Source organism: Diadema setosum, chromosome 20 (assembly GCF_964275005.1).
Source record: "Diadema setosum chromosome 20, eeDiaSeto1, whole genome shotgun sequence".
NCBI classification, from domain to species: domain Eukaryota; kingdom Metazoa; phylum Echinodermata; class Echinoidea; order Diadematoida; family Diadematidae; genus Diadema; species Diadema setosum.
The window spans coordinates 4,760,090-4,786,330 of NC_092704.1; the positions used below are offsets into that span (position 1 = coordinate 4,760,090).

The following is a 26,241-nucleotide window of genomic DNA, read 5'->3' on the forward strand; positions in this document are numbered from 1 at the left end:
CTCATCTGTAGTAACTCGTACTTGTCTGTAGCTGCATGTTGGACTTACTCACCGATGGGTTGTGAAGAAATATGGACGTTATTAAGATATCACAAAGGACAGTGAAGGAAGTATGATTCTACAGCACAGAGAACGAAAAGCATGATAAGAAAGCAGTCAGAGTTAAGCACAGAAATGTAATCGGTTTTTTGACATTCTGATGACGCGAAAAAAAAAACCAAAAAACTACCTAGATTCCATCACGAGAAAATTTTGAATGTTTAGAACATAAATAGCACATTCTGTAAACTGTACAGAGTTAGATCACACGGGTTTTCTTCCAACCTGCCAATGTGAAAACACACTTCCAATTACTTTTGCTCATCACGTGTGCTAAGATGTACTTGTACCTCTACGGAACTATATTATAGTAGCTGCTTGTTGGAAAAAAGAAAAAAAAAAGAAGAAGAAGAAAAGGTAACAAAAAATGTATAGAAATCACCGCAATGATGATTTGCCCTCAGCACTGATTTGAAATAGCTTAATATCAGATCCGCTCAAGAGTCAAGGGGGCTCTTGAGACAAAGCCTCAACTACAAGACTGAAATTTGTCTTTCAGATGACATCATAGTACGAAAGAAAAAAAAAAACACTCATAACGTCATAATATGTACAATGTTATTACTAAACTGTGACCGTGACGTCATGTCCTTTGTTTTGCTCCATGCCATCGCGACTTGATAGAAATATTCCTGAACTATTATTAGTAGTAGCCAAAGGGACGTATCCGGGCAGGTAAGTGTCATGTGATCACGTGAAGAAAAGACAGGTGCAATGGTCGGTCTAGATACGTTGTCTAGTTCCTGATACGGGCGTTTTCTCGTGCGCCCCTTTCCAGCCAGTCGGAGTACTGCATAAGTGATTGAAGACCGGAACACGCCGCTCGCGAAAACGTGGGGACAGCATGGGGTTAGACCAACGTTTGTTGTAAGTGGAAATGGTGGGAGGTGTCCATTGGTCACGTGGTATGGGTGTCTCCCTTTCCCGCTTTCCAGGATGACTGGTAGATAACAGAGCCTTCTCACCTCATCATGTGAGCGGGGTGGCGATGCGCCATCATGGCCTCCATGTCCATCGGGCGCATGTGCTGTGACCCGGAAGAAGAAAAAAGCAAATGAAAGGTTAGCAAAATCAAGTGTAATGACAATGAATAATAACACATGAGTACATCCGTTTATCATGATAAATGCATTACTCACAGAGTCTGTGTAGAATTGGTCCGTAGAGACTGATACTGAGAGACAAGGGGAAAGTACTGTTATGATGTTAGCATGTATGAACACGATAGGAATATGGCACACACACACACACACACACACACACAAACAATTGTAAGATTATGTACAGGACATGGTCATAGCACATTGTAACAAGGCAAAAGATAGTCGTGTTGAAGATTAAAACTAAAGGAAGAGCAAAACAAACTCTCTGTTTTCAGTTTATGTTTGTATTTCTGTATCGTAAAAACGAACTCGGGAAATATTGAAAAAGAAAAACAGATGCACAAACAGAGTCGCCTCTTTACTCCTATGTTCGAAATGGTGTTATGAAGAGAGTAAATGATCGATTTTCATCGAGATCAGACAGGGAGAATGAAAGCTATGGTATTTTTGATTTTTTTCGTGCAGCACCGATACTGGTCAAAGCCATATGAAGTATGCAAATTTATGACGTAATCACGTCATAGCCTCACAAGTCCGCAACTGAAATGAACGCAAGCACTATATATATCACAATTTCTTCCTTGAATATGATATAATGTATACGTTTCATATTAACTGGTGCATACTTGTTTCCAAGTCATATCTCCAAAACATTATTCATATGATATTTAAATATAAACATGATATGCATTATACAACGTGGCTGCCATCGATAACACTGTTACGTGAAATCACGTGAAATATAATATTCCACAACTATCGTAGGAATTGATTTCTGTACACTTAGTCTTATACTACTTAAATAAACTTTATTTGTTATGTCTGATTGAAATTGAATTCTAGAGTAATTCACAAATTGTACAAGCTATGCTTTTCTTGTGAATTCCTCTTTTCCATGTAATTACTTGTTTATTTACCCAAATCAGAGTTGATATCATTATGATAAAATTTTTTATTCATGTTCTGTTGAAAATTACGTGATTGAAAGTTCCTTTTAATGTAATGTACTCATGTAAGCGTTATGTATATTACTTTGTATTACTTTACATGGAAATTAAAATCATTTTGAATTGAATTGAATTGAATTGAAATAACTCTGTATACCACCGTCGATTTTAAGGTGGAAGGCCTTCAGAGTGTATGACATTTTACAGTAATCTCCGAACAAGTAAACAAGCAAAAAGGCTAATCCATTATATAAATACATGTAAAAAGAATATGATCCCTCCACACAGTATATTTGGTGGGGCAACATTCCTTTAGATTAACTTGCGATCCCTTGGTATGTTCAGTGCAATACTGCACCAATAGCTTTTTTTTTTTCTTGGTTCAACCCGTTGCCAGTTATAACTTTACGGTTAGGAATTTAAGAATCTCGGAGAAAACGAGTTGGCTTTCATTTCAATGCATTATACCAAACTATGAATGGAAACAACACACGATGTAGGTAAAGTAAGTAGTACTGTGTATCTTTTAGTTCAGTGGAATATTTACTTAATCGCTCTGGATCATTGCACTTTCAAGGAACGCTATATTATGGACTATCAAATTATTATGAAATGAATGAATGAATAGATAGATAGATAAATAAATAAATAAATAAATAAATAAATAAATAAATAAATAAATAAATAAATAAATAAATAAATGGATGTTTGATAAAACAGTGTGCACCGTAATCCCACTTTCACAGACCGAGGAAGCTGAAGATAATCCAAGAGGAGTTGATTAGCTACTATATGCATAAAGCTGAGCACTTCACAATGGGTGAAACTTATCAGCCATTCCATACTAGACACCTGGACCTTAAAATTTCAAGTTCAAGCAATTATGAAAGAGTATTTATATTTGGGTAGGTATATGTTCAAAGGGTGTAAATCTAATTTTTCATGGCTTTTCATGTTCTAACAGCCGAATTACACCTCCTAGAACAAAGATCACATTTACAGCAAAAATGATGCCTCTTTGGTACTTTTTTTGATTTCCCTATTTAAGGCATGTTCTGTTATCTATAGATTCATATATTTTTTTTTCACATAAGGCCTTGTTTTATATCCATTTTACCATATCAAGTTGCTTTTTTTTCATTTATATGTAATGAGCTTGACAATATTTTCTATTGAAAACACCCTCGAAATGTGTCACGCGAGTCACAAAAATAGTGAATATCTTGTCGCAAAAAGGTTCACTTCTCAGAGAAGCAGTTGTGATCTATCCGATAATGGTGATAGTGATGGTGGAAATGAGGATACCATTGGGCCTGCAAGTGCAGGCCCAAAAGTCAATTGGCTGATGGTGGCAGTTGCCTTCAGCAGAAAGCATCCCCAGCATCTATGGCACAAGCCTCCCAAGTGGTCAGAAGTGACATTTACCTTCAGTCACCTAGAGAAAAGGGAAATATATTCCACTGGCTGGATAAAAGAGCCGTGGCAGCCTGAATCAGACATCTAATGCAAAGTACAGCAGCCATATCTTGTCAACAATAGGAAACTTAGTTAAAGTTCATGACTGAAGAGATTGAGTCTTGAAAAAAAAAATAAAACAATTAAACGGTCCCAACAAACTAGGCAAGAAAACTGTCTCCACAAAGCAGTGATAAACTTATATATCATGTAGTTTATTATAAAAATAAACAAAACATGACAATCATTCTTCACATCAGACTCAGTAATGGTAGATAAGAAAGAAAAAGAGCATCAGTATGTGTGAGCATTATTTGTTATAAGAGAGAAGTGAGGATTCTTTGTGCATCAAAGTAACTTTAAAGTTTTGAAAAGAGCTTAAATGGTTCATATAAAATCCATAAGCAAAATATGCAAGTTAACCTGAAGAAAATTTGAATTTGGTTCATTATGAATAGAAGACTTGTTGATACAATTATAGTAAATATGAAAGAAAAAGAAAATTCACGCGTCACGCGAGTCACAACAAAAAAGTGAAGTATCTTAACTAGAATGACTTCACATCAAAAATTTCTGTGAATAAATGTGAAGGGTCGATACCTTGATAGAAATATGTAAAATAAACAGGTCTGCAAAATACATTTTTCAAGTACTCAACCATGACAAGTTGAAATTTTGTATAAATGTCAAGAGTCACAATGGAATGGCTGTTATGAAGACTTTACAGTATGTGACAAAAGGAAATCCCTCTAAACGTTATATCTTCATCACAAACGTATTTATCATAAGCCTTTAAAAAAAGAGTATAGAAGGACTTAACAGATTACTTCAAACCAGTGTTCATTAAAGCTTAAAATGACACGTCTTTAATCATTCACCGTACCGAAATCGTGCAAATAATCATCATCTTCGATGGAGACACACTCTTATTGCTCAACATGGTCAATCTCATAATTATACTCTATTTCCACATGTAAATCATTTCTACCAAAGTAGGAAGACAATACTATATTAACGATTTCTTTTTTTATTTTCATGAAAAAAAAAAATCTTCTATTTCCACCTTAATCATTATCAATCACAACCTTCTTTGCGTCTCCGTTGTTTGTTTGGAATAGAGATCTATTTATTTGTACATCTGCTTGCTGTGTCTCTGCTGAACCAATCGAGGTAATGAATAAAGACAAAGAATCCTGAGTGTATTCTTCCGATAGTAAAGTAAACCAAGAAATATTCTTTTTCTTATGTGTCTACACAGAAGTAATGATAATAACAATAACAATAATCAAATCCTCCATCTGCAGATGAGTAAACATCGCATTTTACATTTTCATCCTCGTCGTTACTTTTACAGGAATCCTAAAAGGCCTGCAACCTCTTTCCAGCGTGATTGTAGTTGATGTCATCACCACAAAGCACTTGATTTCCAAAGCCGTTTCCGCTTGGCAATGTGCAAGAGGGTGTTTACAGCCTCCGAACAAAAATACGGTACTGAAACTGCAAACAGTACGCTCCTCTCTCCTGTCGCCGGGTCCTTCCGCCCCGACCTCACTGCACTTTCCCCCGCCAACCAGACGGCTGGATTTACACGTCACCCGGTCACTCATTCCAATGACCCTGAGGGTCAAATGAGGTCACAACTCTTCCCCCAAAGTCCACTTCTACTGTATCTCGACACCAACATCAACAACAGCAGTAGAAAGAAACAATACGCTGCATGCCACTAGGGCACTTGTGCAATTAACTTTAGCAAATACATGTATAATATACATGGTCATAATATTATATGGTCATGGCAAAATGCATATATAGCAACGAGGACCTGATAATTCCATTATCACTTTCTACCATTTTCAGTTTTCTTTCATTTACTGTTTTTACATATTTTGGATAATTTCAAAGAATTAGGATGACTAAAGTTTAATCATAGCATGGGAAGGTGTAAGTGGTTTCCATGGATTCTCATCTATACTGGGGTGCGATATGAATGGAGTGCATAAATACTGGCATACAAGTCCATTCGCTACTTTCGATCAGCATTACATGACCCCCCCCCCCCAAAAAAAAAAAAACAAAACAAAACAAAACAAAACAAAACAAAACAAAACAAAACAAAACAACAAAAAAAAACAACAAAAAACACAACAACAACAACAACAACAAACACAAACAACAACAATAACAAACAACAACAAACATAATCATATGAATCTCCAAAATAGTCCACAAGTTAACAAATTTCACATAGTTAACAAATTTCAACTTCTTAACAGATGTCATCAGTTCTTCATTTTGCTACAATGGCTTCTCTCCTTTCTCTTCACAAAGATATCATCTTTTATTCTAATGTACGTCTTATCATACTAAATAGGTCCTACATCTTTCAAACTTGGATCCAAATTTCATCGTTCATTTTCTCATGACGGAGCGCTTCAGGAAGTTCATGCAACTATCTGAATCGTCCACATCCATACAGTGAATACTGAATTCGCTTTAACCACTAAAACGGTCATAGATGCCAACCTTACACCAAGAAGAATGAAAAATTCATATAGAGTTTTTTGTTGTTTCAAAGCAAAAGAGCAAATCATCCGATCACACTGAAATACTTTTAATCAAAACAATACTCGAGGCTTCGTCATGGTTCCGGTGCATTTTTTTTTTTTTTTAGAGGAGCCGAAGATTTCTCCGAATAAGTACTTGCAACCCCGCAAAAACAGAACAAAACAAAACAAACGGCAGGAACCGGGGATAGGTGATATTGACATACAGTAATTCGGAAACGAAAGAAAAAAAAAGAAGTGTTGAAAGACGTCTGTTCAATGTGAAAATCGATATCGATTTTGAAAGCAGGAAAAGGCCGCTGCGTGGTACGTTACAGAGAAATTCGTGATTTACTGTAAAAGCTGAAACCGTCGACAATCCGTGAGATGAGTGATCTTCCTCGTAAGTTCTCAGAAATCTCCTGTAATTTGGCTTTTTGGTGTCAAATATCTTGCATCATTGGAAACACGTGCTTGTAAGTGACAACTTTTCAGAATAACCTAATTCTTTGTAAGGGTCGCGGTCATTGTTGTTTTTGGTACTGCAACGCGTCCGATGGTTGAAATCATCATTATTTATGAGAGGTTTGGGTGAAGAGCATTTCATGCTTTTCCTTTTCCTCCCAACGGGCACCTGGTCGGTTGTTGACGGGAAACCCAAGGCGTGATCACTGGCTTCCTTCACTTCCTTTCTCGGCGACAGAGCAACGCTATCTCCAGAACTACAGGATATGAAAACGTCTCTCAAAAACTAACTAAGGACACACCAGTAAAACAAAACAAGACTTCGAAACGGAGGGGATTACTGCTTTGGAGTGATTATCAACCAAACCAGCATCACTTTAGTCGAGAAAACGTTAGCGATCATAATCTTATATCGTACTTATTTTTGGATGGTGTGATCTTTGTCTCCATAGAGTAGAGTATGGCATGAACGAGGTTAAGGAAAATTGGTTCAGGCGCTACCGTAAACCTTCTTTCCGCCGAACATTACGATATACGAATATTCTATAATTTCTTACTTCGTATTCTAGTATTGTGAACAGTATTTTACGAAGTCAAGTATGCGCACAAGCGTAGGTAATGAATAAAAATCAACCGTTCCATTGGTGACACAGAGTGATTCACTTCTATAGCGTAAAAAGATAGCTGAACAGGTAAAACTTGAAATCAGAGAGTCATGGGGCATACAAAATATTTAAAAAAGGACAGCAACACTTCCGTAATATTACAATAGATCCTATCTTATACTATGATCATAATAGCATTTTACTATTGATGGAAAGGCATCTCATATCGAAGATGTACATAACCGCTATATTCACTTCCGAATAAACACTTTCACTTATTGCGTGCTGCATCTGGAGTCAGTCCAACTCTGGTAACTGAGCGCAAAATACAAACGGAGTTTGAGGGGAAAGGTTTGATTTGCAACAGTCTTTTCATTCAGTGCTCGGATACCCATTTTCTTTTTCAGGAATAATATCAGCATTTGGTATTTCATACACACTCTCAGGAATGCTTCGATTGCTCAGTTGATATCCAGATTGTCACGTTTAATGTGTGTTAATACTACAATGATTAAACAAAAGTCGAAGTATTGAACAAGGGAAATATCATTAAAAAAGATGGGCTAAATTCTTTGTCAATTAATCAACCAGCAAATAAAAGAAAATGAGGCATAAAAATGTTGATATGCAGGAACGCTTCTTCAAATTCTTCATTAACGAGTGTTTTTTTGTTGTTTGTTTGTTTCTTATGCAGTTATTTTATTTTTTCCTTATCTCTATTCTATGGGAAACTATTCATTTGCATGAGACCTGACCGAAATTAAGTTGCGATGAGGTGGAATACAGCACCACCAATTTAGGCAATAGAGGAAGCGGGGCTTATGGCTTGTATCAACACACAGGAAGTAATACGTTACATCTGGAGCACGGCGCTTGAGGACGCGAACGCTTAATCCAGCGTACTTCAACGCCGTAGGCAATAATGATCTACAATATCATCAACACGTATGATTGCACACAATTTCTGAACGTACCGTTTATTTGTTGACTACTGAATAGATAAAAATTCACTTGTAAATGTCACTGCAAAAAAAATATTGCAACTTTTAGGCGAGGAGTCTTTGATCGCTTCATTAAATTTAAAATTCGTAGCTGATAAATCTCACCGATGGTCGGGGAATTGGCAAAACCCCTTCACTGTCTCAGGACAATTAAAAAAAGATACAGCAGACATTGTATGCATTATAATCGGTAGCTGTGGTGACAGAATTGAAGATAAAGATGAAGATGAAAGATAATGATACGAATTAAGGACTTGACTACCGGTGTTTCCTATTTCCATTAAGCAAAGTAAAGCAAAGCAAAAAAAAAGTGCTTTCAAAACGCAACAAAGAATTAGACATCGTATTGAATTGAATTGAATTTAGATAAATGCACATTTCAAGACTGCATTATTTCATTATCTGAGCAAGCAAACCTGACAAACTACAGTATTACGATTACAAAGCCATGCTGAGAGCTGTAGGCCTAACCCTCATCAAGCGGGATGTGGGCATCAACTTATAAGGCATTGGACACATCTCTTTTGATTCCATATTTCTTCGTTGTCTTTCTATCATACAGAATCTCATATATGATATTGCAAGATTATTTCAAAAGTAAACATGAATAGGATTCAGAACAAAATACATATAAACAGCATAGAGTGTTTTACTACTAGTATTTCCATTTTCGAACACGAGTGCTGATGGAACCTGTTCTATACAACATCTCTATGTTCACCTTCGTGTTCCTTTAACAGTAGACGCACCCTTGTTCCATCGTCTCCTCCCCGATTATTGTGATTTATAATTAAGCCTTTCTCTCAATTTAATGAGGGAAAGGAACCCCGACCAATGCTCTGTGGTCCCACAAAGGGAATTGGGCACTACGAGGGAGACCTGAGATGGCTATCGGGGCGGAACTTCTGGTCCTAATTTGAGAGGGATTTCAGATATTAGGGCGGGAGATTACGTCGTCTGATCTACCGTGAGAACGACAGCGCCAGGCTGCCCGGGTCGCGATTTTTTCCGCGTCGCCCCACTACGCAGAGAGCTGGCGATGACGGGGAGATGAGATGGACCCGGGAGGTGGGCTTCCCATCTCCCTGGATGGAGGGAGTGTAGGTACGTGTATCCTTTCCACGTTCCATATACGTGTCAGGTGGTGTCGGAGCAGTAGTGAAAGTGTTCCGATTGCCAAGGATCGTTCTAGTGATGGAAACGGTAGAGGTACGCCAAAACATAGGCTCGTCTACGATGTCGCGTTGTTGTATTATTATCATGTCACCTATGAATGATTTCCCCTCTCACAGTTCAAGTAGTCCGTATAGGCCAACATGAGCTGTTGGCCCAAATTGACAGCCATATACTTGATTCATTTTTGTCAGCGTTTATTATGACAAATCAACCCTTTGACGTTTGATCAGCATGCATCAAAGTAGCTTCAACAACAACAAAGAGAAATATAAAACAAAAAATACAAACACGTTTGCACAAACGTACTTCCTCAAGCTCTTTTTCACATACACACACAGTAGGACATACACTACATGGTACAAACAAGCATGTTTGTTTGTACCTCCATGCTATCAATTTACTAATGAATCTTTCTCCATTGATATGTAATTATTTTGTGCTTCAACAAAATTTCCGACGCCATTTTCAAATACAATCAGCAAACAGAACAAAACAAAACAACGGAAATATCCCGACAAGGAAATAAGATCATAGACTCATATCTGTAGGCAGCTGAAGGAGATAAGGTAGCTATGTAATCGAGACTATGAAACAGTCTATAGTCCACAGGGAGGTGGAAAGACCTCCCTGGTCTACTACCCCATGACGGAATTAGACAGTGGAAATAAAAAGAATGGTCACTGAATAATGTTGATAATTGAAGTAGGATTAATACACTAACAATTAAGCCGTCTATGCATGTGGGCACTCGAAATATACGAGGAACACTGTTGTAGCAAAATGTTGTATAAGAGCTAGCCAGTGACTGGCGCAGTTGAAGAGGTATACCAGTAGCGTCGCCGTCGGGAAAAACTATAGTGGTGGTAACAGCAGAATCTGAAATTTGTAGGAACGGAGCAGGTAGGAGCTCGAGTACCTCCAGAATTGGTAGGAACAACTACTGGTGGTAACTTCAATACCAGCAGGTGAATGGAGCAGTATACCTAGTGGAGCAAGTACAACGCCCTATATAAGCTGTAACATTAATAACAGTAATGGGTGTAGTTGCTTGGATGCAGAAGTTATAGGCATGTTCCTACAAGATATGACACTATCATATAGAAGTGGTATCACGGTTGTTAAAAACTACATTGTAAATAGGTATGTTTGTGTTATACTTATAGAAACTGGGCCAGACACTGGCCACAATCTATACGGAAACCCTTGACTATAATGTTATAAATTAACAACTCGACATCATCTAGACAGCAACTCACATGACAAGCATTCTTCTTCTACTACTTCTATTTTTTTTAATTTTTTTTAGAGAGAGAGAGAGAGAGAGAGGCAGATATCATGGTGTGAGTTTCTTCTCTGTGTTTGCTTTCACTTGACCCCGTGGGTCATCGGGTGTTGTGCTTTCATTCAAGATTCCATTACACCGCCACTTAGCGGGACGGGACTGGACCGGGGAAGTATTCCACACCTAGATTCGTGTCGAGAGAAATCGGGGGTGCGCAACTTCCTTGTTATTGGGGGAGGGGAGGGAGGGAGGGTGGAGAAGGGCAGAATACAAAATGAAAAGGGGAGGAGATAGAAGGGGAAATAGGGAGGGGGCAAAGGCTGATGGGGTGGGGTAGGAAGGCGAACGCGAGATATATGTGATTCGAAGTACAGTAGAAATCATGGCCGACACTGCTTTGACACAGTTTGGAATTCGTCCCCCCCCCCCCGTGTGATTTGTTTGTGTTCATTCACAGCGGCTGCGACGCTCTAGCTTCCTCGTGGGATGTCAGTGACGACAATTCAATGGTTTCTGTTCGGATGAGGACAGTGCAAATGAGAGATGTCAGTGAAAGACGAGCAAAAGAAGATACTGCAAAAGAAATCCTGAAAATTCAACAGCAGTTGGTATTTTGTCCTTATATGGTCAGTAAGTTTGTGTATGATTGTTTCGTTGCCTTAAAAGAATTTGTCACAAACTTTCTTTGTTTTTTCTTCTTCAAATAATTTCATGGTGAAAACGCATGAAAGAGCATGTCAGATAAAAGAATGAAAACTCGTAATTTTAGTTTATCCCTTCATCGTTTTCTGCCTGCTCAGATTCATCTGACCACATTATCGCCATAGATTCTGAGTTTCTATATTTCTAAAACTTCTAAGACAAGCTTGCAATCTACAACCTTTGCACAAACTGACAAAGCCAATAGTCACTCGTGAGACAGTGAAACGAATGCAGATATGCAGCACGAAGGATGCAAACAACACTTATTTGAAGCTCTAACGAAACGATGTTAATCAACCAGATCCGTGTTCACAGTAATTTTTGTTTTTCCTGTTTCCTAACGACTTATCCAGTATCATGTTACTTTATCATGTCGTTTGCTATTACTTTTATTATCTAAGTAAAATGAACGGGCATTACAAGTTTGATATGAACATCTGATCATCACTGGTTGCCGAATGGTGAGAAAACAAAAGTCTCGTATTGATGCGTTCAAAAGCAACAAATGGAAAGAAATTCATCCGACTTGTACAGCGTGGCTTGTACAGGACTGCCAGCTCACCTAGATAAAATAAAACCCAATATTATGAATATATTATTCGTTCTCATGTTGCACGGCAATACATCAACACGAGTGTGTCCGGCGATATTTGAACAAGGCAAGCTTTCAATCTGATGAAATGCCTGGCATGCTGACGGAAACCGATCTCTCTGGTTTCGTTGGGATCTTGCCATGTGTTGCTGCCCCAGTCCCATACGTTAGCTTCTGAGTAGGGAAATTACACAGTCATCCCATAGAAAACCTTAACCTGTGTTTCTCTGTTTGACTATAGGCCTAACCAATATCATTTTTTAATATATTACAATAATTACTGCTTCACCAAGCCTCATACATTCATCACGAAATTCTGATATACCGATATGAGAAATTATCTAAAATTCCAATTCTACTCTATGCTAAAGTTGACTTTAAATGCGACAAAATAACATTTTCCCAATTTTGCTTAGAAGGTTTTACTCTTTCTTTACAGACTAATTTTCACTGGTGTTAATTTCCCCTTTAAACAAGCAGATGTAGAGAGAGCTCAAAGAGGAAATCCAGTCCAAATATAAGTTAGTCTGATCAAAAAGAGTAAAATCTTAAGAGTTCAATGGTAAAAATTTGACTGAATTGGATGAAAAAGAAGGAAGTTATGACATTTTGAAGTTTTGCTAATTTCCGCAAAACAGGTCTTGTACAGTGGATATGAATATGCAAATGAGTGAGCTAACCATGTCATACCCTCAAAATTTTCCATTGATCGTGTACAAAAAAAAATGAAAATTCAATGTTTCTGTCATTGAAGTCTAAAACATGATGTTCTTTCTGTTTGAATAACTTCAAAATAGAAATCAGTTAGATAAACGAGGATTTGAGCCTTGGGCATAATTGCATTTGAATGAAAAACTGGAAATTTCAAAATTTTATGTACAAACTATATGGCAAGTTGTGAGGGAATGACATGCTCACTTTGCCATTAATATGCATATTCATCTTGACTGTTCAAGAATTGTTTCCCCACAAAACCGCGAAACTTCAAAATGTCATAACTTCCTTATTTTTCATCCGATTTCAATCAAAATTATACCGTTGAACTCGTAATATTTTACTCTTTCTTATCAAACTAACTTATGTTTGGACTGGATTTCCCCTTTAAAAGAGAAACGGATAGGATTCCGACTGGTACGAATTCTGAGTTCGGAGTGGGTTTCCACCTATGATACAGAGGCATGGAATCACTGGAAATTTATTGCTTGTCTTCTCAAAACTCCCCAGGTTATCGTAAATAGTGAGGAAAGCAGGAACTGTTTTCGTACATGTGAAACGACCCATATACAGATCGGTCGAAGAAGTTCAAGGATAGGAAAGGAATAGTCTATTTCAAGGATCCAAAAGATAAATAAACGGAGACTGACGGGGAAAAGTATGAATAATAAGAATCATTATCATCGTGTACCAACAGTATAGCAGAGATAAAAATACAGTACTATTTGATAATATCAATAATAGTGTACCAATATCAACAAAATTATTCATACCATTCATATTGTGATCATTATTTCCCACACAACAAGGGCAAATATGTTGCCACAATGTTGTTGGCCAAAATGGAGTGATATGGCCAATACATGTCTTTCCTCGCTGGCTTAAAGTTAATATCATTAAATCATGCTGGAGTAAAGGCGAATTGCAGCAAATTTCACACCGTCTTCTTAATTCCATATCTCTTAATTATTTACTCGTAATTTTTAAAGGTACCATAGTCTACAATGAATTGGATTCCAGAGGAACGGAAATAATTCTAGTTCACCACATCAACGGCAGGTCTGTCTGGTGAGGGCACGATCCACCTCTTTATTGCATAAGGTTGTGACCGACCCATAACACTATTCTGTGAAATAGGATAATATCATTTCAATTGATTTCACTATTATTCTATTTCATTTCATTTACATCATCTCCAACAAAATGTGATTACAATATTTACCTATAGGCTTACGTGGTTAAACAGAATCAATACAAAATCATAATAAAGGAATATACTACGAAAGGAAATGATATTAGTTACCCCCTGCTTGTTCATGTAATACGGGAAATATCTATACGGTCTGGTGCCATATTCCACTCGGGAAATTATCCATCATATTATCCTCATTCCCTGAGGCCGAAGGGAGAATGGAAAAGGAACCCAAACAGTATAACTTTCCCGTATTACGGGAGAACAAACAAGGGAGGCAACAACTTTATCATTTAGATAGGCACTAGATAAATTCTGCACATATTGGTTAACATTTCCGGTGAATTTTAGATGTTCAAATCACCGGCTTTGTGCCCTATTCGGTGTCTGCACAAGGTTCACCAGCGTATTTACATGTACGTATACTGTATATGTAAGCATGTGCATGCACAAATATGAATCCGGATTGCGAAACACTTTACAGCGGGGGCAATGACCTCATTCACATAACACGGGATATATTGCGTGTATGTTTGACCAATCAGATTGCATAAATTGCATAATGTGCCTGTGCCAAAACATAAGTTTATTGTTATACAAAATTAATGCAGATTATTTCTTATAGGAATAAAAATAATCTTACTGTAAGAAAATACAATCATACTGTGACTTTACAGTCGAAAGAAAAGTTGTTGGAGATGGAGTCTTCAAGGTGAAATTTTACAGGATGTTCAAGTTGACTTCAAGTACTGAATGAGAGTAAGATCAAATCAAACTCGAACGTAATACGTTATAAGGAACGTAGGTCTATGTCGTTACGGATTTTGAAATTTTTCACAATTTTTTTTTTTTTTTTTAGTTCAGTGATTAGGCCTACTTATTGTTCATGAGGGAATTGCAAACTACAAACCCTGCTATGCAGCAGTGACCATCATTTCCAAAAAACACATTTTCTTTCATAAATACATAAATAGTAAGATCTCAGTATATTTTGTGTTTCCTTACATTATATTTTCCTTTATTGTAAGACATATAAGCTGCATTAGTTTCGTGTAACTATATGTAATTGCTACGCAGTAATTGTACCGTTGTTGGAAATGCAATGGATTAAATGAAAAGAAATGAAATGAAATGAAATGAAATGAAATGAAATGAAATGTAATGCAATGTAATGATATTAATGGAATGAAGTGGAATGAAATGAAATGAAATGAAATGAAATGATGGGAAGACCCCTTCGTCAATAAATACTTGTTGGTTAGTACCTAAAGTGATTACAATCCATGGATTCACTTCCAAAATTTGCAGAGGAGAAGATAACGCCCCCTCCCCGCAGACTTTGGTTGCCGCTCGAAAATTTGAGTGTTCTTTTATTACTTAGTATCAAATAGGACCCTCAATTTCAGCTATAGACCTACTAGTATGTGATGGAAGATAAGATGTAATAATTTACTGCATTTTATATTTCATATCTTAATTATGCATTCAATTTGTTTGCCAAACCTGAATTTTAATACAACAATCTATATATACTGTATTTTCGTTTTGTAGGCCTATTGTGTTCTTGAAAAAAAAAAGGGGGGGGGGGGAAGAAATGAATTGAAACTCAAGGGGAACTTTACTTTAAATCCAGGGTTAAAGTGACACTATAATTGTCGCTGCTATCATAAGAATCGCATTACAATAGGCCTAGTTGCGTTCTTTTCAGTTTTGACTGGAGAGATCGGGGCTTCGCTCTTGTCCCTTTTCCAGTGTTGTTGTTTCGAAATATGAACTGTTCTGTATTGCTGTGTTGGGTTGAAGGGTATTGGATCTGAGGGTGACATCGGTCGAAAACTAGAATTGCATTTTATGGACCTGCATTTGCTCAAAAACGATGACCTTATGTTTCATTACATAGCGCACATCAAACAAATTGCGAGCGCTCGTAAAGCTCCGATCTCGTCTGTTACTGCCGCCTTGGGGCTGGGGACGCAGAGAGGAACCTCACCGTACCGCTTCGGTTCAATGGGGAGCAATAATGTGATTCTTCAAGCAGGGCGATAGCTGGATCTTGGTCAACGGAGGATAAATTTCAAATATTATCATCTCTCAAGCCGAACCGTACACCTGTTTCGGTCTGTCTTCTTCCAAACATCACGTCATCTGTGTTTGCCCCTGCCTTTCATGAAGTAAAAAGTTAGAATATCGTGAGTTATCAGGAAATAAACCCGGAAATAGCACGATAGGCCCCCTATATGTTTGTTAGTAGAGGGATTATGAGTAATCGCTCCATGAATTGCATTGATGCTTGTTGTAGTGTCGACTATTGTAGCAAGCAAAGGAGAGATATAGAGGACAAAAAGAAATCACCTGCTGGATTCAGCAAATGAAAAGTTCAGTCTGTTTGCTTTGTCCGTTCATTGTGTTTTACTAATTGTGAGGGTCTGTTTAGTAGTTCAACTCTCCCTCCCTCTCTCACACACGCACACACAAGCATACACACACACAGATACACACACAAACAAGCACACACACACACACACTATCTACTAATCGACTTATCTGTCTAGCTCGTAAAATAAATCAGTAAGATAACATTACGATTTGACACTATAGCTTGGGGGCATGAAACGGCGATGCTAACATTTTAGTCGACGAATGTTTCAAAGGAGCAGTCGGCATCTGCGTCATAGTTTTACTTGCTGGCTAAGAAGTGAGGTCATGATGTGTTTACCACATGCTACAATGTTAGTTACTACATTGTATCTAATATTTGTATTTGTGATTACACCTGTTAAAAAACAAAGATACCAATAAGAAAATACGGATTATTTTCATTAAAAACCTCAAAGAATCTCCTTTGTAATCGATCAAGTAAGGTATCATTGGAAAGGTTTTATTTTGCTGCATCTGATGATTGAACTAACTTTAAAATGTTTCAAAATGGCCCTTATCTAGTTTAGCGATCTTCACATGTGACGACTAATCTAGCCATATTTCTATCTCTCTGATCATGTTCATTCTTTGCCTCACTATTCCCATCATATCCCCATGATTGAATGAACATCACTCTGGAGAAAGACACTCCTATACACACCATTTGACAGGTTCTTTTCTGTTGTATGAATGCTCCTGATCCGAGAAGGGTGGGATAGAGACGTGTAGTCCATCTTCAAACAATGTTCAAAGTAAACTTAAATGAGGTAGATACTGATCTAAATCGAAAGCGCACACTCAATAGGAAAGTTATGGAATTTCTATGTTTCATGTGTTTGCTTGTTTGCTTGCTTGCTTGTTAGTAAGTTGTTTGCAGATTTACCGGATAGGGATAGGGAGTGGTATAATAGGGCATTCCTAAGGTTTACCACCAGGGCATACTAGTGATTATGACATGAAGGCATGTCACCTGATGATTGATACGTGTATTTTACATAGTGGATTTAAAGGGATGGTCGTTAGTATTGGTTCAGGTGAGGATTCAGCTTTAACTTTTTGCAAGATACTTAGAAACCACATTATGAAATTTTAAGGCGCATGCAGTTCTAGAGGAATTCAAAGTTCATCTGACAAAAATCGGTTTTGAAATGGCTGAGATATCCAAAATCAAAGTAAAACAAAGTGATCCTAATGAAAGGTGGGTCCCACCTTTTATTAGGATTGATTTGTTTTGGATATCACAGCCATTTCAAAACCAATTTTCATCAAATAAACTTTGAATTCATATTACAATTATAATAATGCTCTGTCATATTGCATATGAAGTTACTCATGATTTCAAAAAAAAAAACCCAACAACAACAACTGGAAACCAGAAACCCCATCTCAAACATAACTGTACAATCCCTTTAAAGTATATGGACGTATATTGAAGCTTGAGGACTGAGGTGGTCTGGAATGGCGATGGGTCGAACAGTACACAATTGAGAAAGGTGAACTGTGATTTCGAGACATGATTGTAGACAAGCGTGCCAATTTTAACGTAATAAATTCTACATAATTCGGGTAAAATAGGCTACATGGGAATAGCACACAAAAAACAAACAAACCTACATATATTCAACCTGATAGTATTGTGCTTTTGTCATTCAAAGTAAGCTGAATTTTTAACGTTGAGGGAACTAAAGCGTGTGAAAAAAATCACTAAGCGTAGTCATGCTTGAGAATACTCTGACCCAGAATGTCAATATTATTGTTGTATTTTCGTTTGTAAATTGTGTTCTAATTGAAAGAAAAAACGTTGCGGAAATAAATTGAAATAGAAAGTGAAATTGAAAGTATACCTTCAGTGCTGATGCTCACCGTTTACATCCTACTTATTTACAGCATATATGCTACGTATTGCCTTGCGGAATTTTGGAGTTTTTATTCACCTGTTCCAGGGCGTTGACCCCAAAGATCATGCTTTAATGGCTAAAACTTGCGACATATGGAGATGATTCGGGTCGCGGGAAGAATCGTGCGAAAAATATCAAATATGGGCACAGACGGTAGTCATCAGTCGCTCGAAGACAGATCCGGACCGACTTTGTTTTGGGTACACACGAGTTTCACGCTCGCGGGACTCGGCAGTAATTACACGGGGATGTCTCGGGGAAGAGAGGTGGACGGCAGGCCCCTGGAGGATCGGTAGCTCGCAGCCAAGCGCTCGCGTGTGCAAAGAGAGCGGAACCAGAGAAAAAAAGGTTACGGAAAAACGTTGCTCACTGGAAGAGCACAACATTACTAATAGCCGGTATCATACAGATGTCCCCCTCTTTTTAAACACATTTAACGTTCAACCACTATTTTTATAAGCTTCAATTTTCCACACTGAAAATATTTTTCATATAGGACAAGTTCACCCAAATATACTATGTGGACTGAGTGAATGCAGCAATAGTTGTAGAACACATCAGTGAAAGTTTGAGGAAAATTGGACAACCCCCATTCAAAAGTTGTGAATCTCTAAGCGTACCAATCAGTGGATGAGAAGACTACAACAGTTTGTGACGTCACTGCATCGACAACGACATCATAATATGTATAAAGAAAATATAAATACATCAGCAATATCTACACTGTACTGTCATCATACCATTGTCTTCAAGCTATCATGCTTCTTATTAATTTAACTGACATGACGTTTTATTAGACATCAACAGTACAAGAAAGCAATTGCAGAGTTCAGATGCTATAAGTAGATTATAGCAACACACGTTCAGAAGTACACAGTTTTCACATGCAATATGTCTCCTATATTCCTTCGATTAGATAAATATCATGGATGAATCATGAAAGTGAAGTCATTTTCTTTAATGTAGTGACTTTATCGTCGTAAATCAGAGAGCGAATGCGTGTCTTTCTGTGTGTGTGTGTGTGTGTGTGTATGTGTGTGTGTGTGTGTGCGTGTGTGTGTGTGTGTGTGTGTAATCACAGAGAGACAGTGAAACAGGACGAAAGACCTTCCGTCGAACCAAGGAGCTCCTTGGTCGAACCATGGAGCTACTCTGTTAGTAGCTCCATGGTCGAACAGACGGCCCGTGTGCTCGGGACATGATGTTGCAGATTATTATTATGGCGTCTTCTAACGAAGAAACATGAAGAGGCCTGCCGAGCGATGTCGTCGATGCTATACGAGATATCTTACCCCGATGAAACCTTGTCGACATATTGCTCTGGCGACACTAATTGGTAAATTTGCACCACCCTTCGCTCAGAGATGGCGTTTTGGGCCATCGCATACAGACTGTCTCCTCCATGGTATGATCAAGGAGGCAGTACTTCCCTAGTGTATGACCATGAAGCTAAGACACATGGTATGATGACACTGCGGTTCCAGACTTTCTTTACTATATCAAAGACTGTTACTCTTAGATGAAAACCCATGGAGTTTAAAGCAACATCGCCCAGAGAAGATTATATGTAATTCACTTCACAAGTAAATTAGTGAAATATTTTTCCCCCTCGCTTTACCTCAGACTTAGCTACGGAAAGTGAGAAATATTCCTCGAAATGAGTTCCCACGCTTGCATAGATGTGGTTGAAAGTTAAAGGTTCAGTTTACCTTTGGGAGCAGTGATTTTAAAAATGTTCATGATATCACATTTGATGCATATGTGTAGGTCTGTTGTATCACAAAACATCCTACCATATAACATTTTCACAATACAGCCTTAAATATAAGGAGATATCAGTGTTTTTCTCAATAAATCGTAACTGTAGACAGTTTAGTCTGGAAACATTTGTATTATACCTATTGTTCACATTTTGTGAATTTAACAACACTTAACATCGATTATATAGATTCAAAATTTTGCAGTGATTGTTTCTATCCCTAACTCACATTTTAGAACTATTTTAAAGCACCAATGCTGGGTTTTTGTTTCATCTGCAAGTGGTAAATTATTACTTTAAAACGTATGCTCATCCTCCCTGGTTAATGCACGCGTGCAGTGGCTTGCAGCGCGTGCAGTGGCTTATCATTACGTAATAGGGCAGTTCGCACTTTTTATGCCGTTTACGGCAATGTGGCTATTACCGAGATTATCAAATAATGGTGTCATCATGCGTGTGAGGTATATAGTTACAGGCATCTCAGCTGTCGAACTCAGGAATCGAAGCTATCGCGCATCTTATTCTCAATGAAGTCAGTCAATTGGTTTCACCATGGATGCTACAATATATAGATGATGACTGGCGGGAGAGGAAACATACCGAATGTTCCACCCGAAGGGTTTGAAATGCTATTGAGGGAGGTTATAAGTCCCGAGACGAACACCCGAAGGGTTTGAAATGCTATTGAGGGAGGTTATAAGTCCCGAGACGAACACCCAAAGGGTTTGAAATGCTATTGAGGGAGGTTATAAGTCCCGAGACGAAGTCGAGGGACTTATACCCTCCCGAAATAGCATTTCAGACCCTGAGGGTGGAACGTTTGGTACATGTTCCCGACAACATAAGTCATCATCTGTTATTATATAGGTTAGTCAATTTCGTCAGCGTCAACCACCAACACAACGCACTCGATCGCTCGCGCAGAGCCAAATTCACTGTGCGCGGGTCCTTCTGTCATTTGTTACGTGAAAATGTTTTCCCATGGGAGAACATTGCAAAATTGTTCTCCCATGGGCGAACATAACCAATGTTCCTCCATCACGTGACTGTGTTTAGCCAATCACTAACCGGTATTTGACTAACCCATTTAACATAACAATATCTATTTCTGTGGTTTCACATCTCTTGTTTTCACCTTTGATGAAAATGCGACCTTCGGATAATGGTCATTGCAGTCTTCGCGAGAAATCTCGTCAAACGCATCATCTAACCTCTCACAACTTGCCATAATCTATGTAGCACGTTTAGTTTGTACACAAAGTCTTGCAATGTCCTGATATTTTGTTCAAACGCAATTATGCCCCTGTTTCAAATCTTCACATATCTGACTGATCATTATTTTGAAGTTATTCAGCCGTGACTAAAATATTTAAACTTTTGAAACATAAAATATATATATTTTTTTAATATAATAGATAGGGTCCTAAACAATCGGTGAGTGCCAAATTGTGAGACAATTACATCATTATCTCACTTTCATTTGCAAATTCATATGAACTGTTCGAGAACTGTTTTTCAAAAATTACCGAAACTTCATGTTCAAAATTTCACGACTTACTCCTAATTTTGATCCTTTTTTTTTATTTTAAAATTCAAATGTTGTGTCCATACAATTCTACTCCTTCATTTCAAAGTACAGTCTAACTGATCCGAAATTCCCCTTTAGAATATTATGACCAAGAAGGAAATGGGAGGGAAGGCGGAGTGTGGTCCAATTAACTATACCTCTTCACAAAATTAATCTCACTAAACTGATGCACTGACGACGCGATGATTATTCTTGTAAAATTTAGCAGTGTGGGGCGGGGGGGGGATGTAATAGTTCTCCTAACTCCACAATCATCTTTCTTTCTTTTTTTTTAGGGGGGGGGGAGGGGGTGCCCAATATTATTGGAGCATTGATGACGACCTGTGTAAAGTGTCACGTTGCGCTGCTCACCGCTCACCTCCCTGCCGGAAGCGAACTGATAGAGTGTGGAGGATTTCCCCATACCTTGGGCTCGAAGAAAGGACCACAGACATGCGATAACGGACGATAGCCCTCAAGCTCCGTGTGCATGATATGACGTTCGGCTCTTCTATAAACATAAATTAAATTATCTCCACCGCACATTGCTCAAAGGACTTCCGACACCGTGGCGACGACCCTTGGGACACGGCTCGGGCGAGATTCGCCGCTTCCAGTATCCACGGGCGGAAGACAACAGATATCAGAACATTATTACATAACACTGACACCATCATCCAGCCGACCCAGTCAATCAAACACAACACTCCTCTTTTCGTCTGTTCTTTTTTTTTTTCCCTCGGGTATATGGTACGGAGTTAGAATTCATTATGACTTCTGTTGGTTTCTTCGCGTTTTCCCTTGCCATGCTTACAGAATCTAATAACAGAGACGGATTAATTATGACTGGAATATTGCTACCTCTATTCCAGCCTGCGACCGACTCCAAGCTGGGAGCTATTTCGTTCAGCCAGAAATGAGATAGTAACAATAAAGCAGGTCACAATAAAGGAGGTAAAAACTCGAGGAACAATTCCCCCGCCACACACAAAACTACAAAAATTGTAATGTTTACTTGTGAGGATGAGTGGTTCAAAGCAAGGAACATAATGTAACTCGTTGGTCAAAACCCCGGAAAGCCTTGTACTGTCAACTGTCAAAGCCAACCTAACACCTAACATGAATATCATTCAGCAGCACAAGTGAGAAGAATAGCTGCCTATTCTTGTTCGAACTAAAGGGGCCTGATATTGAATGAAATTCAAATAAAGAATATAATTTAAAAATCAAAGAATATTGTACGTGCATGTAAGAAAGAGAGGTATTACGTGTTTCACATTCCTGTCCTTGTCGCACGTCCCTGATCCTGCACAATCACATTGAACACACACACACACACACCCACACACACACACACACACACACACACAGTCACACACGCACACACCCCACGCTATAGCCGCGACTCACAAAAATCATGGATTGCAAGAGAAATAATGCCGTGCGCATGCGCCTCAGCACAGGTTCTTTTTGTTTTCGTCGGTTCTCATCGGTTTTTCGTATTTTTTTTCTTTTCTTGGAGATTTGGTCAAGCACGTCTAACTCGATCTATTGTGGTTTCCGGTCTTTTTCTGGCCTAATCGAAATCGGATGAGAGATGAGCGGGTTACTCTAGGATTTCTAAAGAACTCGTCGTTATACCATACGATATCGTTGTTTCACTTTCTGAAGCGGCAATGACTGTCAGGACTTTAAGGAAACCAAACCCAAGCACACGAATGCCCAAGTTAGTGTAAATAAAACAGAGAAAATAAATCGCCAACTACAACTCAAATAAACTATAGTATAAACTATAACTACAGTATACAAGCTCCACGTGCTTATCATGACTGTTCAGAAGGCGCCGAAAGGAAACCAAAACCCGAAGAACATTGGATCATGCTTCGTTTACTACTTCGTCTTGTAAGCTTCGGTTGTGTGTAATGTCACCCCCAAGGTACATCTTTAGTTTTAGGAATTTATTACAAATCTGACATGCAAATCCTTACACATCCTTGGACTAGAAAGTAAACCTCTTCCTCGGAAATTTGCATCGGGTCCCTTCTTTTGCACTTTACTGTGGGGTACCTGATTTTTCACTTGCAAGTCGCATTAAAAAAGATAAATTCTGCCTTAAGGGAAACATCCTTATATTCTTTTGCTTCCAAATATGCTTCGCGAATGAAAGAAAAAAAGGAGAGACACAGACTCTGATAAAATTAGATCAGGAAGTACCCTCCATAAATATATAGTTATTATGGGGTTTGAGCATAATTGTACCTGTTAGTGTTTGCATATCAAGAGGATTTGACCTACTTCAGACGTCGGTCACCCACGTTCATAGATTAAATGTAAATGCATAGGTCTTTGCACGCTTGAAGGTCTCCGGACTGCCAGGTATGTTCTTCCAGACTTTATCCGTCGTGTGGCATAAAACCTTGACCAATGAAACAACCTGCTTAGTTCGGAGAACTCTTGATTTGAGTACAGAGAACTTAATATACTTTAAGTTGCTAACGTTTATTTTACGATCACCCATTATTGACGCCGGGAATAAGGTGCAAATACAGCTGTACCATTAAACATATTCTCAACACCGCTATTAAAAAAGAATATGAAAGAAATCAGGTAAAAACCAAACCAAGAGACCGAGAAAATTTATACAAGGTTACACTGAGGTGTCACATGCTATTTTACAACTGTTTCAAATGAAAACAAACATTGAGTCAGGGATAAATTTAACTCGGTTGAGCTGTGACAGTGTGTTTGTGTATGTGGACGGCCTACATTTGCATTTCTGTATAGAATACTAAATCGTGGTGTAAGAAATGAAGAAAGCGAGTTATTTTGAGGAATTTGTGCAATCGTGGCAGTACACAGTACGTGGTAAGAAACATTAAGAATCGCTGTTATAGTACTACCTGCTGCAGTAGTATCAGAAGAAATATTTGTGGAAGAAGAAAAAAAGTGTTAGAAGTAGTAGAAGTAGAAGTTGCAGCATTGTCACCAATACTAAAGCTGTATCAGCAGTAATAGTCACTATCAATACAACATGACAACAAGCGAATATCAGAAGTAGAAGTGGCAATGATTGCGGTGGTGTGGGGTGGGTAAGCACGTTTAGATGTTGTCACGGCAACAACAGTGGTTGTAGTAGAGACATTTACATTGATAGCAGTGAACTGTGATTACCTAACTAGTTGTGTGAAGGTTAGGGGGGTTTGGTTTTTAGATATAAGCTGCCCTATGCAATGCTATGGCTCTAATGTATTCTGTTAACCGTGCTCTTATATGACCTTCTTTCAATCGTATCAACAAAAATGTGGCTATTGGAAATAAAATTTAATTTCAATCGAATTGAACTGAATTGGATTATATTGGCTTGACACACGAGTTAAGTATAGGCCCTATATATTTGGATCAGGTAATTTACGTGTTTTGTTTTTCTCTCTCTCTACCTGATGTTTACTCAAATACTCTTTGAATTCTTATCATAACTGCGTGCAAAAGCTAAGTTCCATGACACATTTTGTAGATTTGATTAGTCGACATTGATAAGAGTTGTTATACTGAGAAGCCAGACATTTCTGGCCTTGTGCTATTCAGTGCCACAAAATTGCAAAAATGCTGTATAAGACCTCAAGTACACCTCGAGTGAAAAATGTGACATTTACAGCGACGATAAACAAGAGCTCTCTAAACAAAATTGTGGGAAAGTGAAATAACATAAAACTATCACGCACATCATCAATATTATGCGCCTGTAGTCAATATACACCTGGTGCAGAAACTATAGAGTGAAAGTCGTATCTTTAAAGTAGCTCTTATACAATAGGGACAAAATATTCCCAATTGCCATTTGGAACCGAAACTTGACGTGGTCGACTTTAATGAATGACAAGAACTCACAAGGAGACCTCTTTGGTAAAAATGGAAGAAACAAACAGCAACAACTAAACAAAACATGTTTGCAGTGAAGGAATTTTGTTTGAATGCCTTGTGAAACATTCAACGTGCGTTAGTATGCAAACAAATCCGACAAGCATAGACAAATCCAACGAATCAAAACTTTCGGGTTTTATCATCACAATCAGACAACAGGAGCAAAAGTGATCGAGACAGAACAAAGAAATATGAATTATTCTTATAGAAGGAATTTTACAAAAATAATAAAAAGAGAACAAACAAATAATCTTTCAGAATTTACCTGATGATGCACGTTCATGGCAGCCCTGTTCCTCACGTTGCTCATGTGATTTTGCAGACAGAAGGTACAGATAATCCTGGGCCCCGCTTCACTGCCTGGCCGGAGCATGGCCCTGTGCATGCATGGCTGATCGATCTCCTCGTCGCCGACGAGCAAGAGAGTCCCGAGGTGGTTGATGTAGCTCGTCGCTAGCCTAAGAGTTTCGATCTTCGACAGCTTTCTGTCACGGGGTTCCGTTGGTATGAGGTCCCGAAGTTGCAGGAACGCGCTGTTGACGCTGTGAGTGCGGTCGCGCTCCCGGGCGTTGGCTGCATGTCTCTGGCGAGGCATATTCGTGACACTATCAATCTCGTAGCCGCCGTGCATCGACGAGCTGCTGAAGTTGCCTATGGCAGACATTCGGCGTTCGTGTTCCGCCATGTCCCGGCGGTAGCTGTCTGCATCGGACCTATCCGTGGATGAGGAGCTCTCGCTGTCGGAGTCAACTCGCTCCCCACTCGCTCCGGAGAAGGCATCCTGGACCTTACGCTTTGGCAT

At 38.5% G+C, this 26,241-nt stretch overlaps 1 protein-coding gene across 1 annotated transcript; it reads right to left on the reverse strand.

Moving 5' to 3' along the window:
• Positions 1–1,060: 1,060 nt before the first annotated feature.
• On the reverse strand, positions 1,061–26,241 carry LOC140243680 (basic helix-loop-helix transcription factor scleraxis-like). Its single transcript, XM_072323344.1, has 2 exons — positions 25,705–26,241; positions 1,061–1,126 (listed from the first exon to the last, which is right to left on the reverse strand). The coding sequence occupies exons 1-2, from the start codon at positions 26,239–26,241 to the stop codon at positions 1,061–1,063; spliced, it is 603 nt and encodes a 200-aa protein (XP_072179445.1).

Excerpts from the sequence above, each read along its gene's own strand:
- LOC140243680 (XM_072323344.1), bottom strand. The coding sequence starts at position 26,241 with ATGCCAAAGCGTAAGGTCCAGGATGCCTTCTCCGGAGCGAGTGGGGAG. Across the intron at positions 1,127-25,704 it reads CCATGAACGTGCATCATCAG|CACATGCGCCCGATGGACAT; the intron begins GTAAATTCTGAA and ends TCCGGGTCACAG.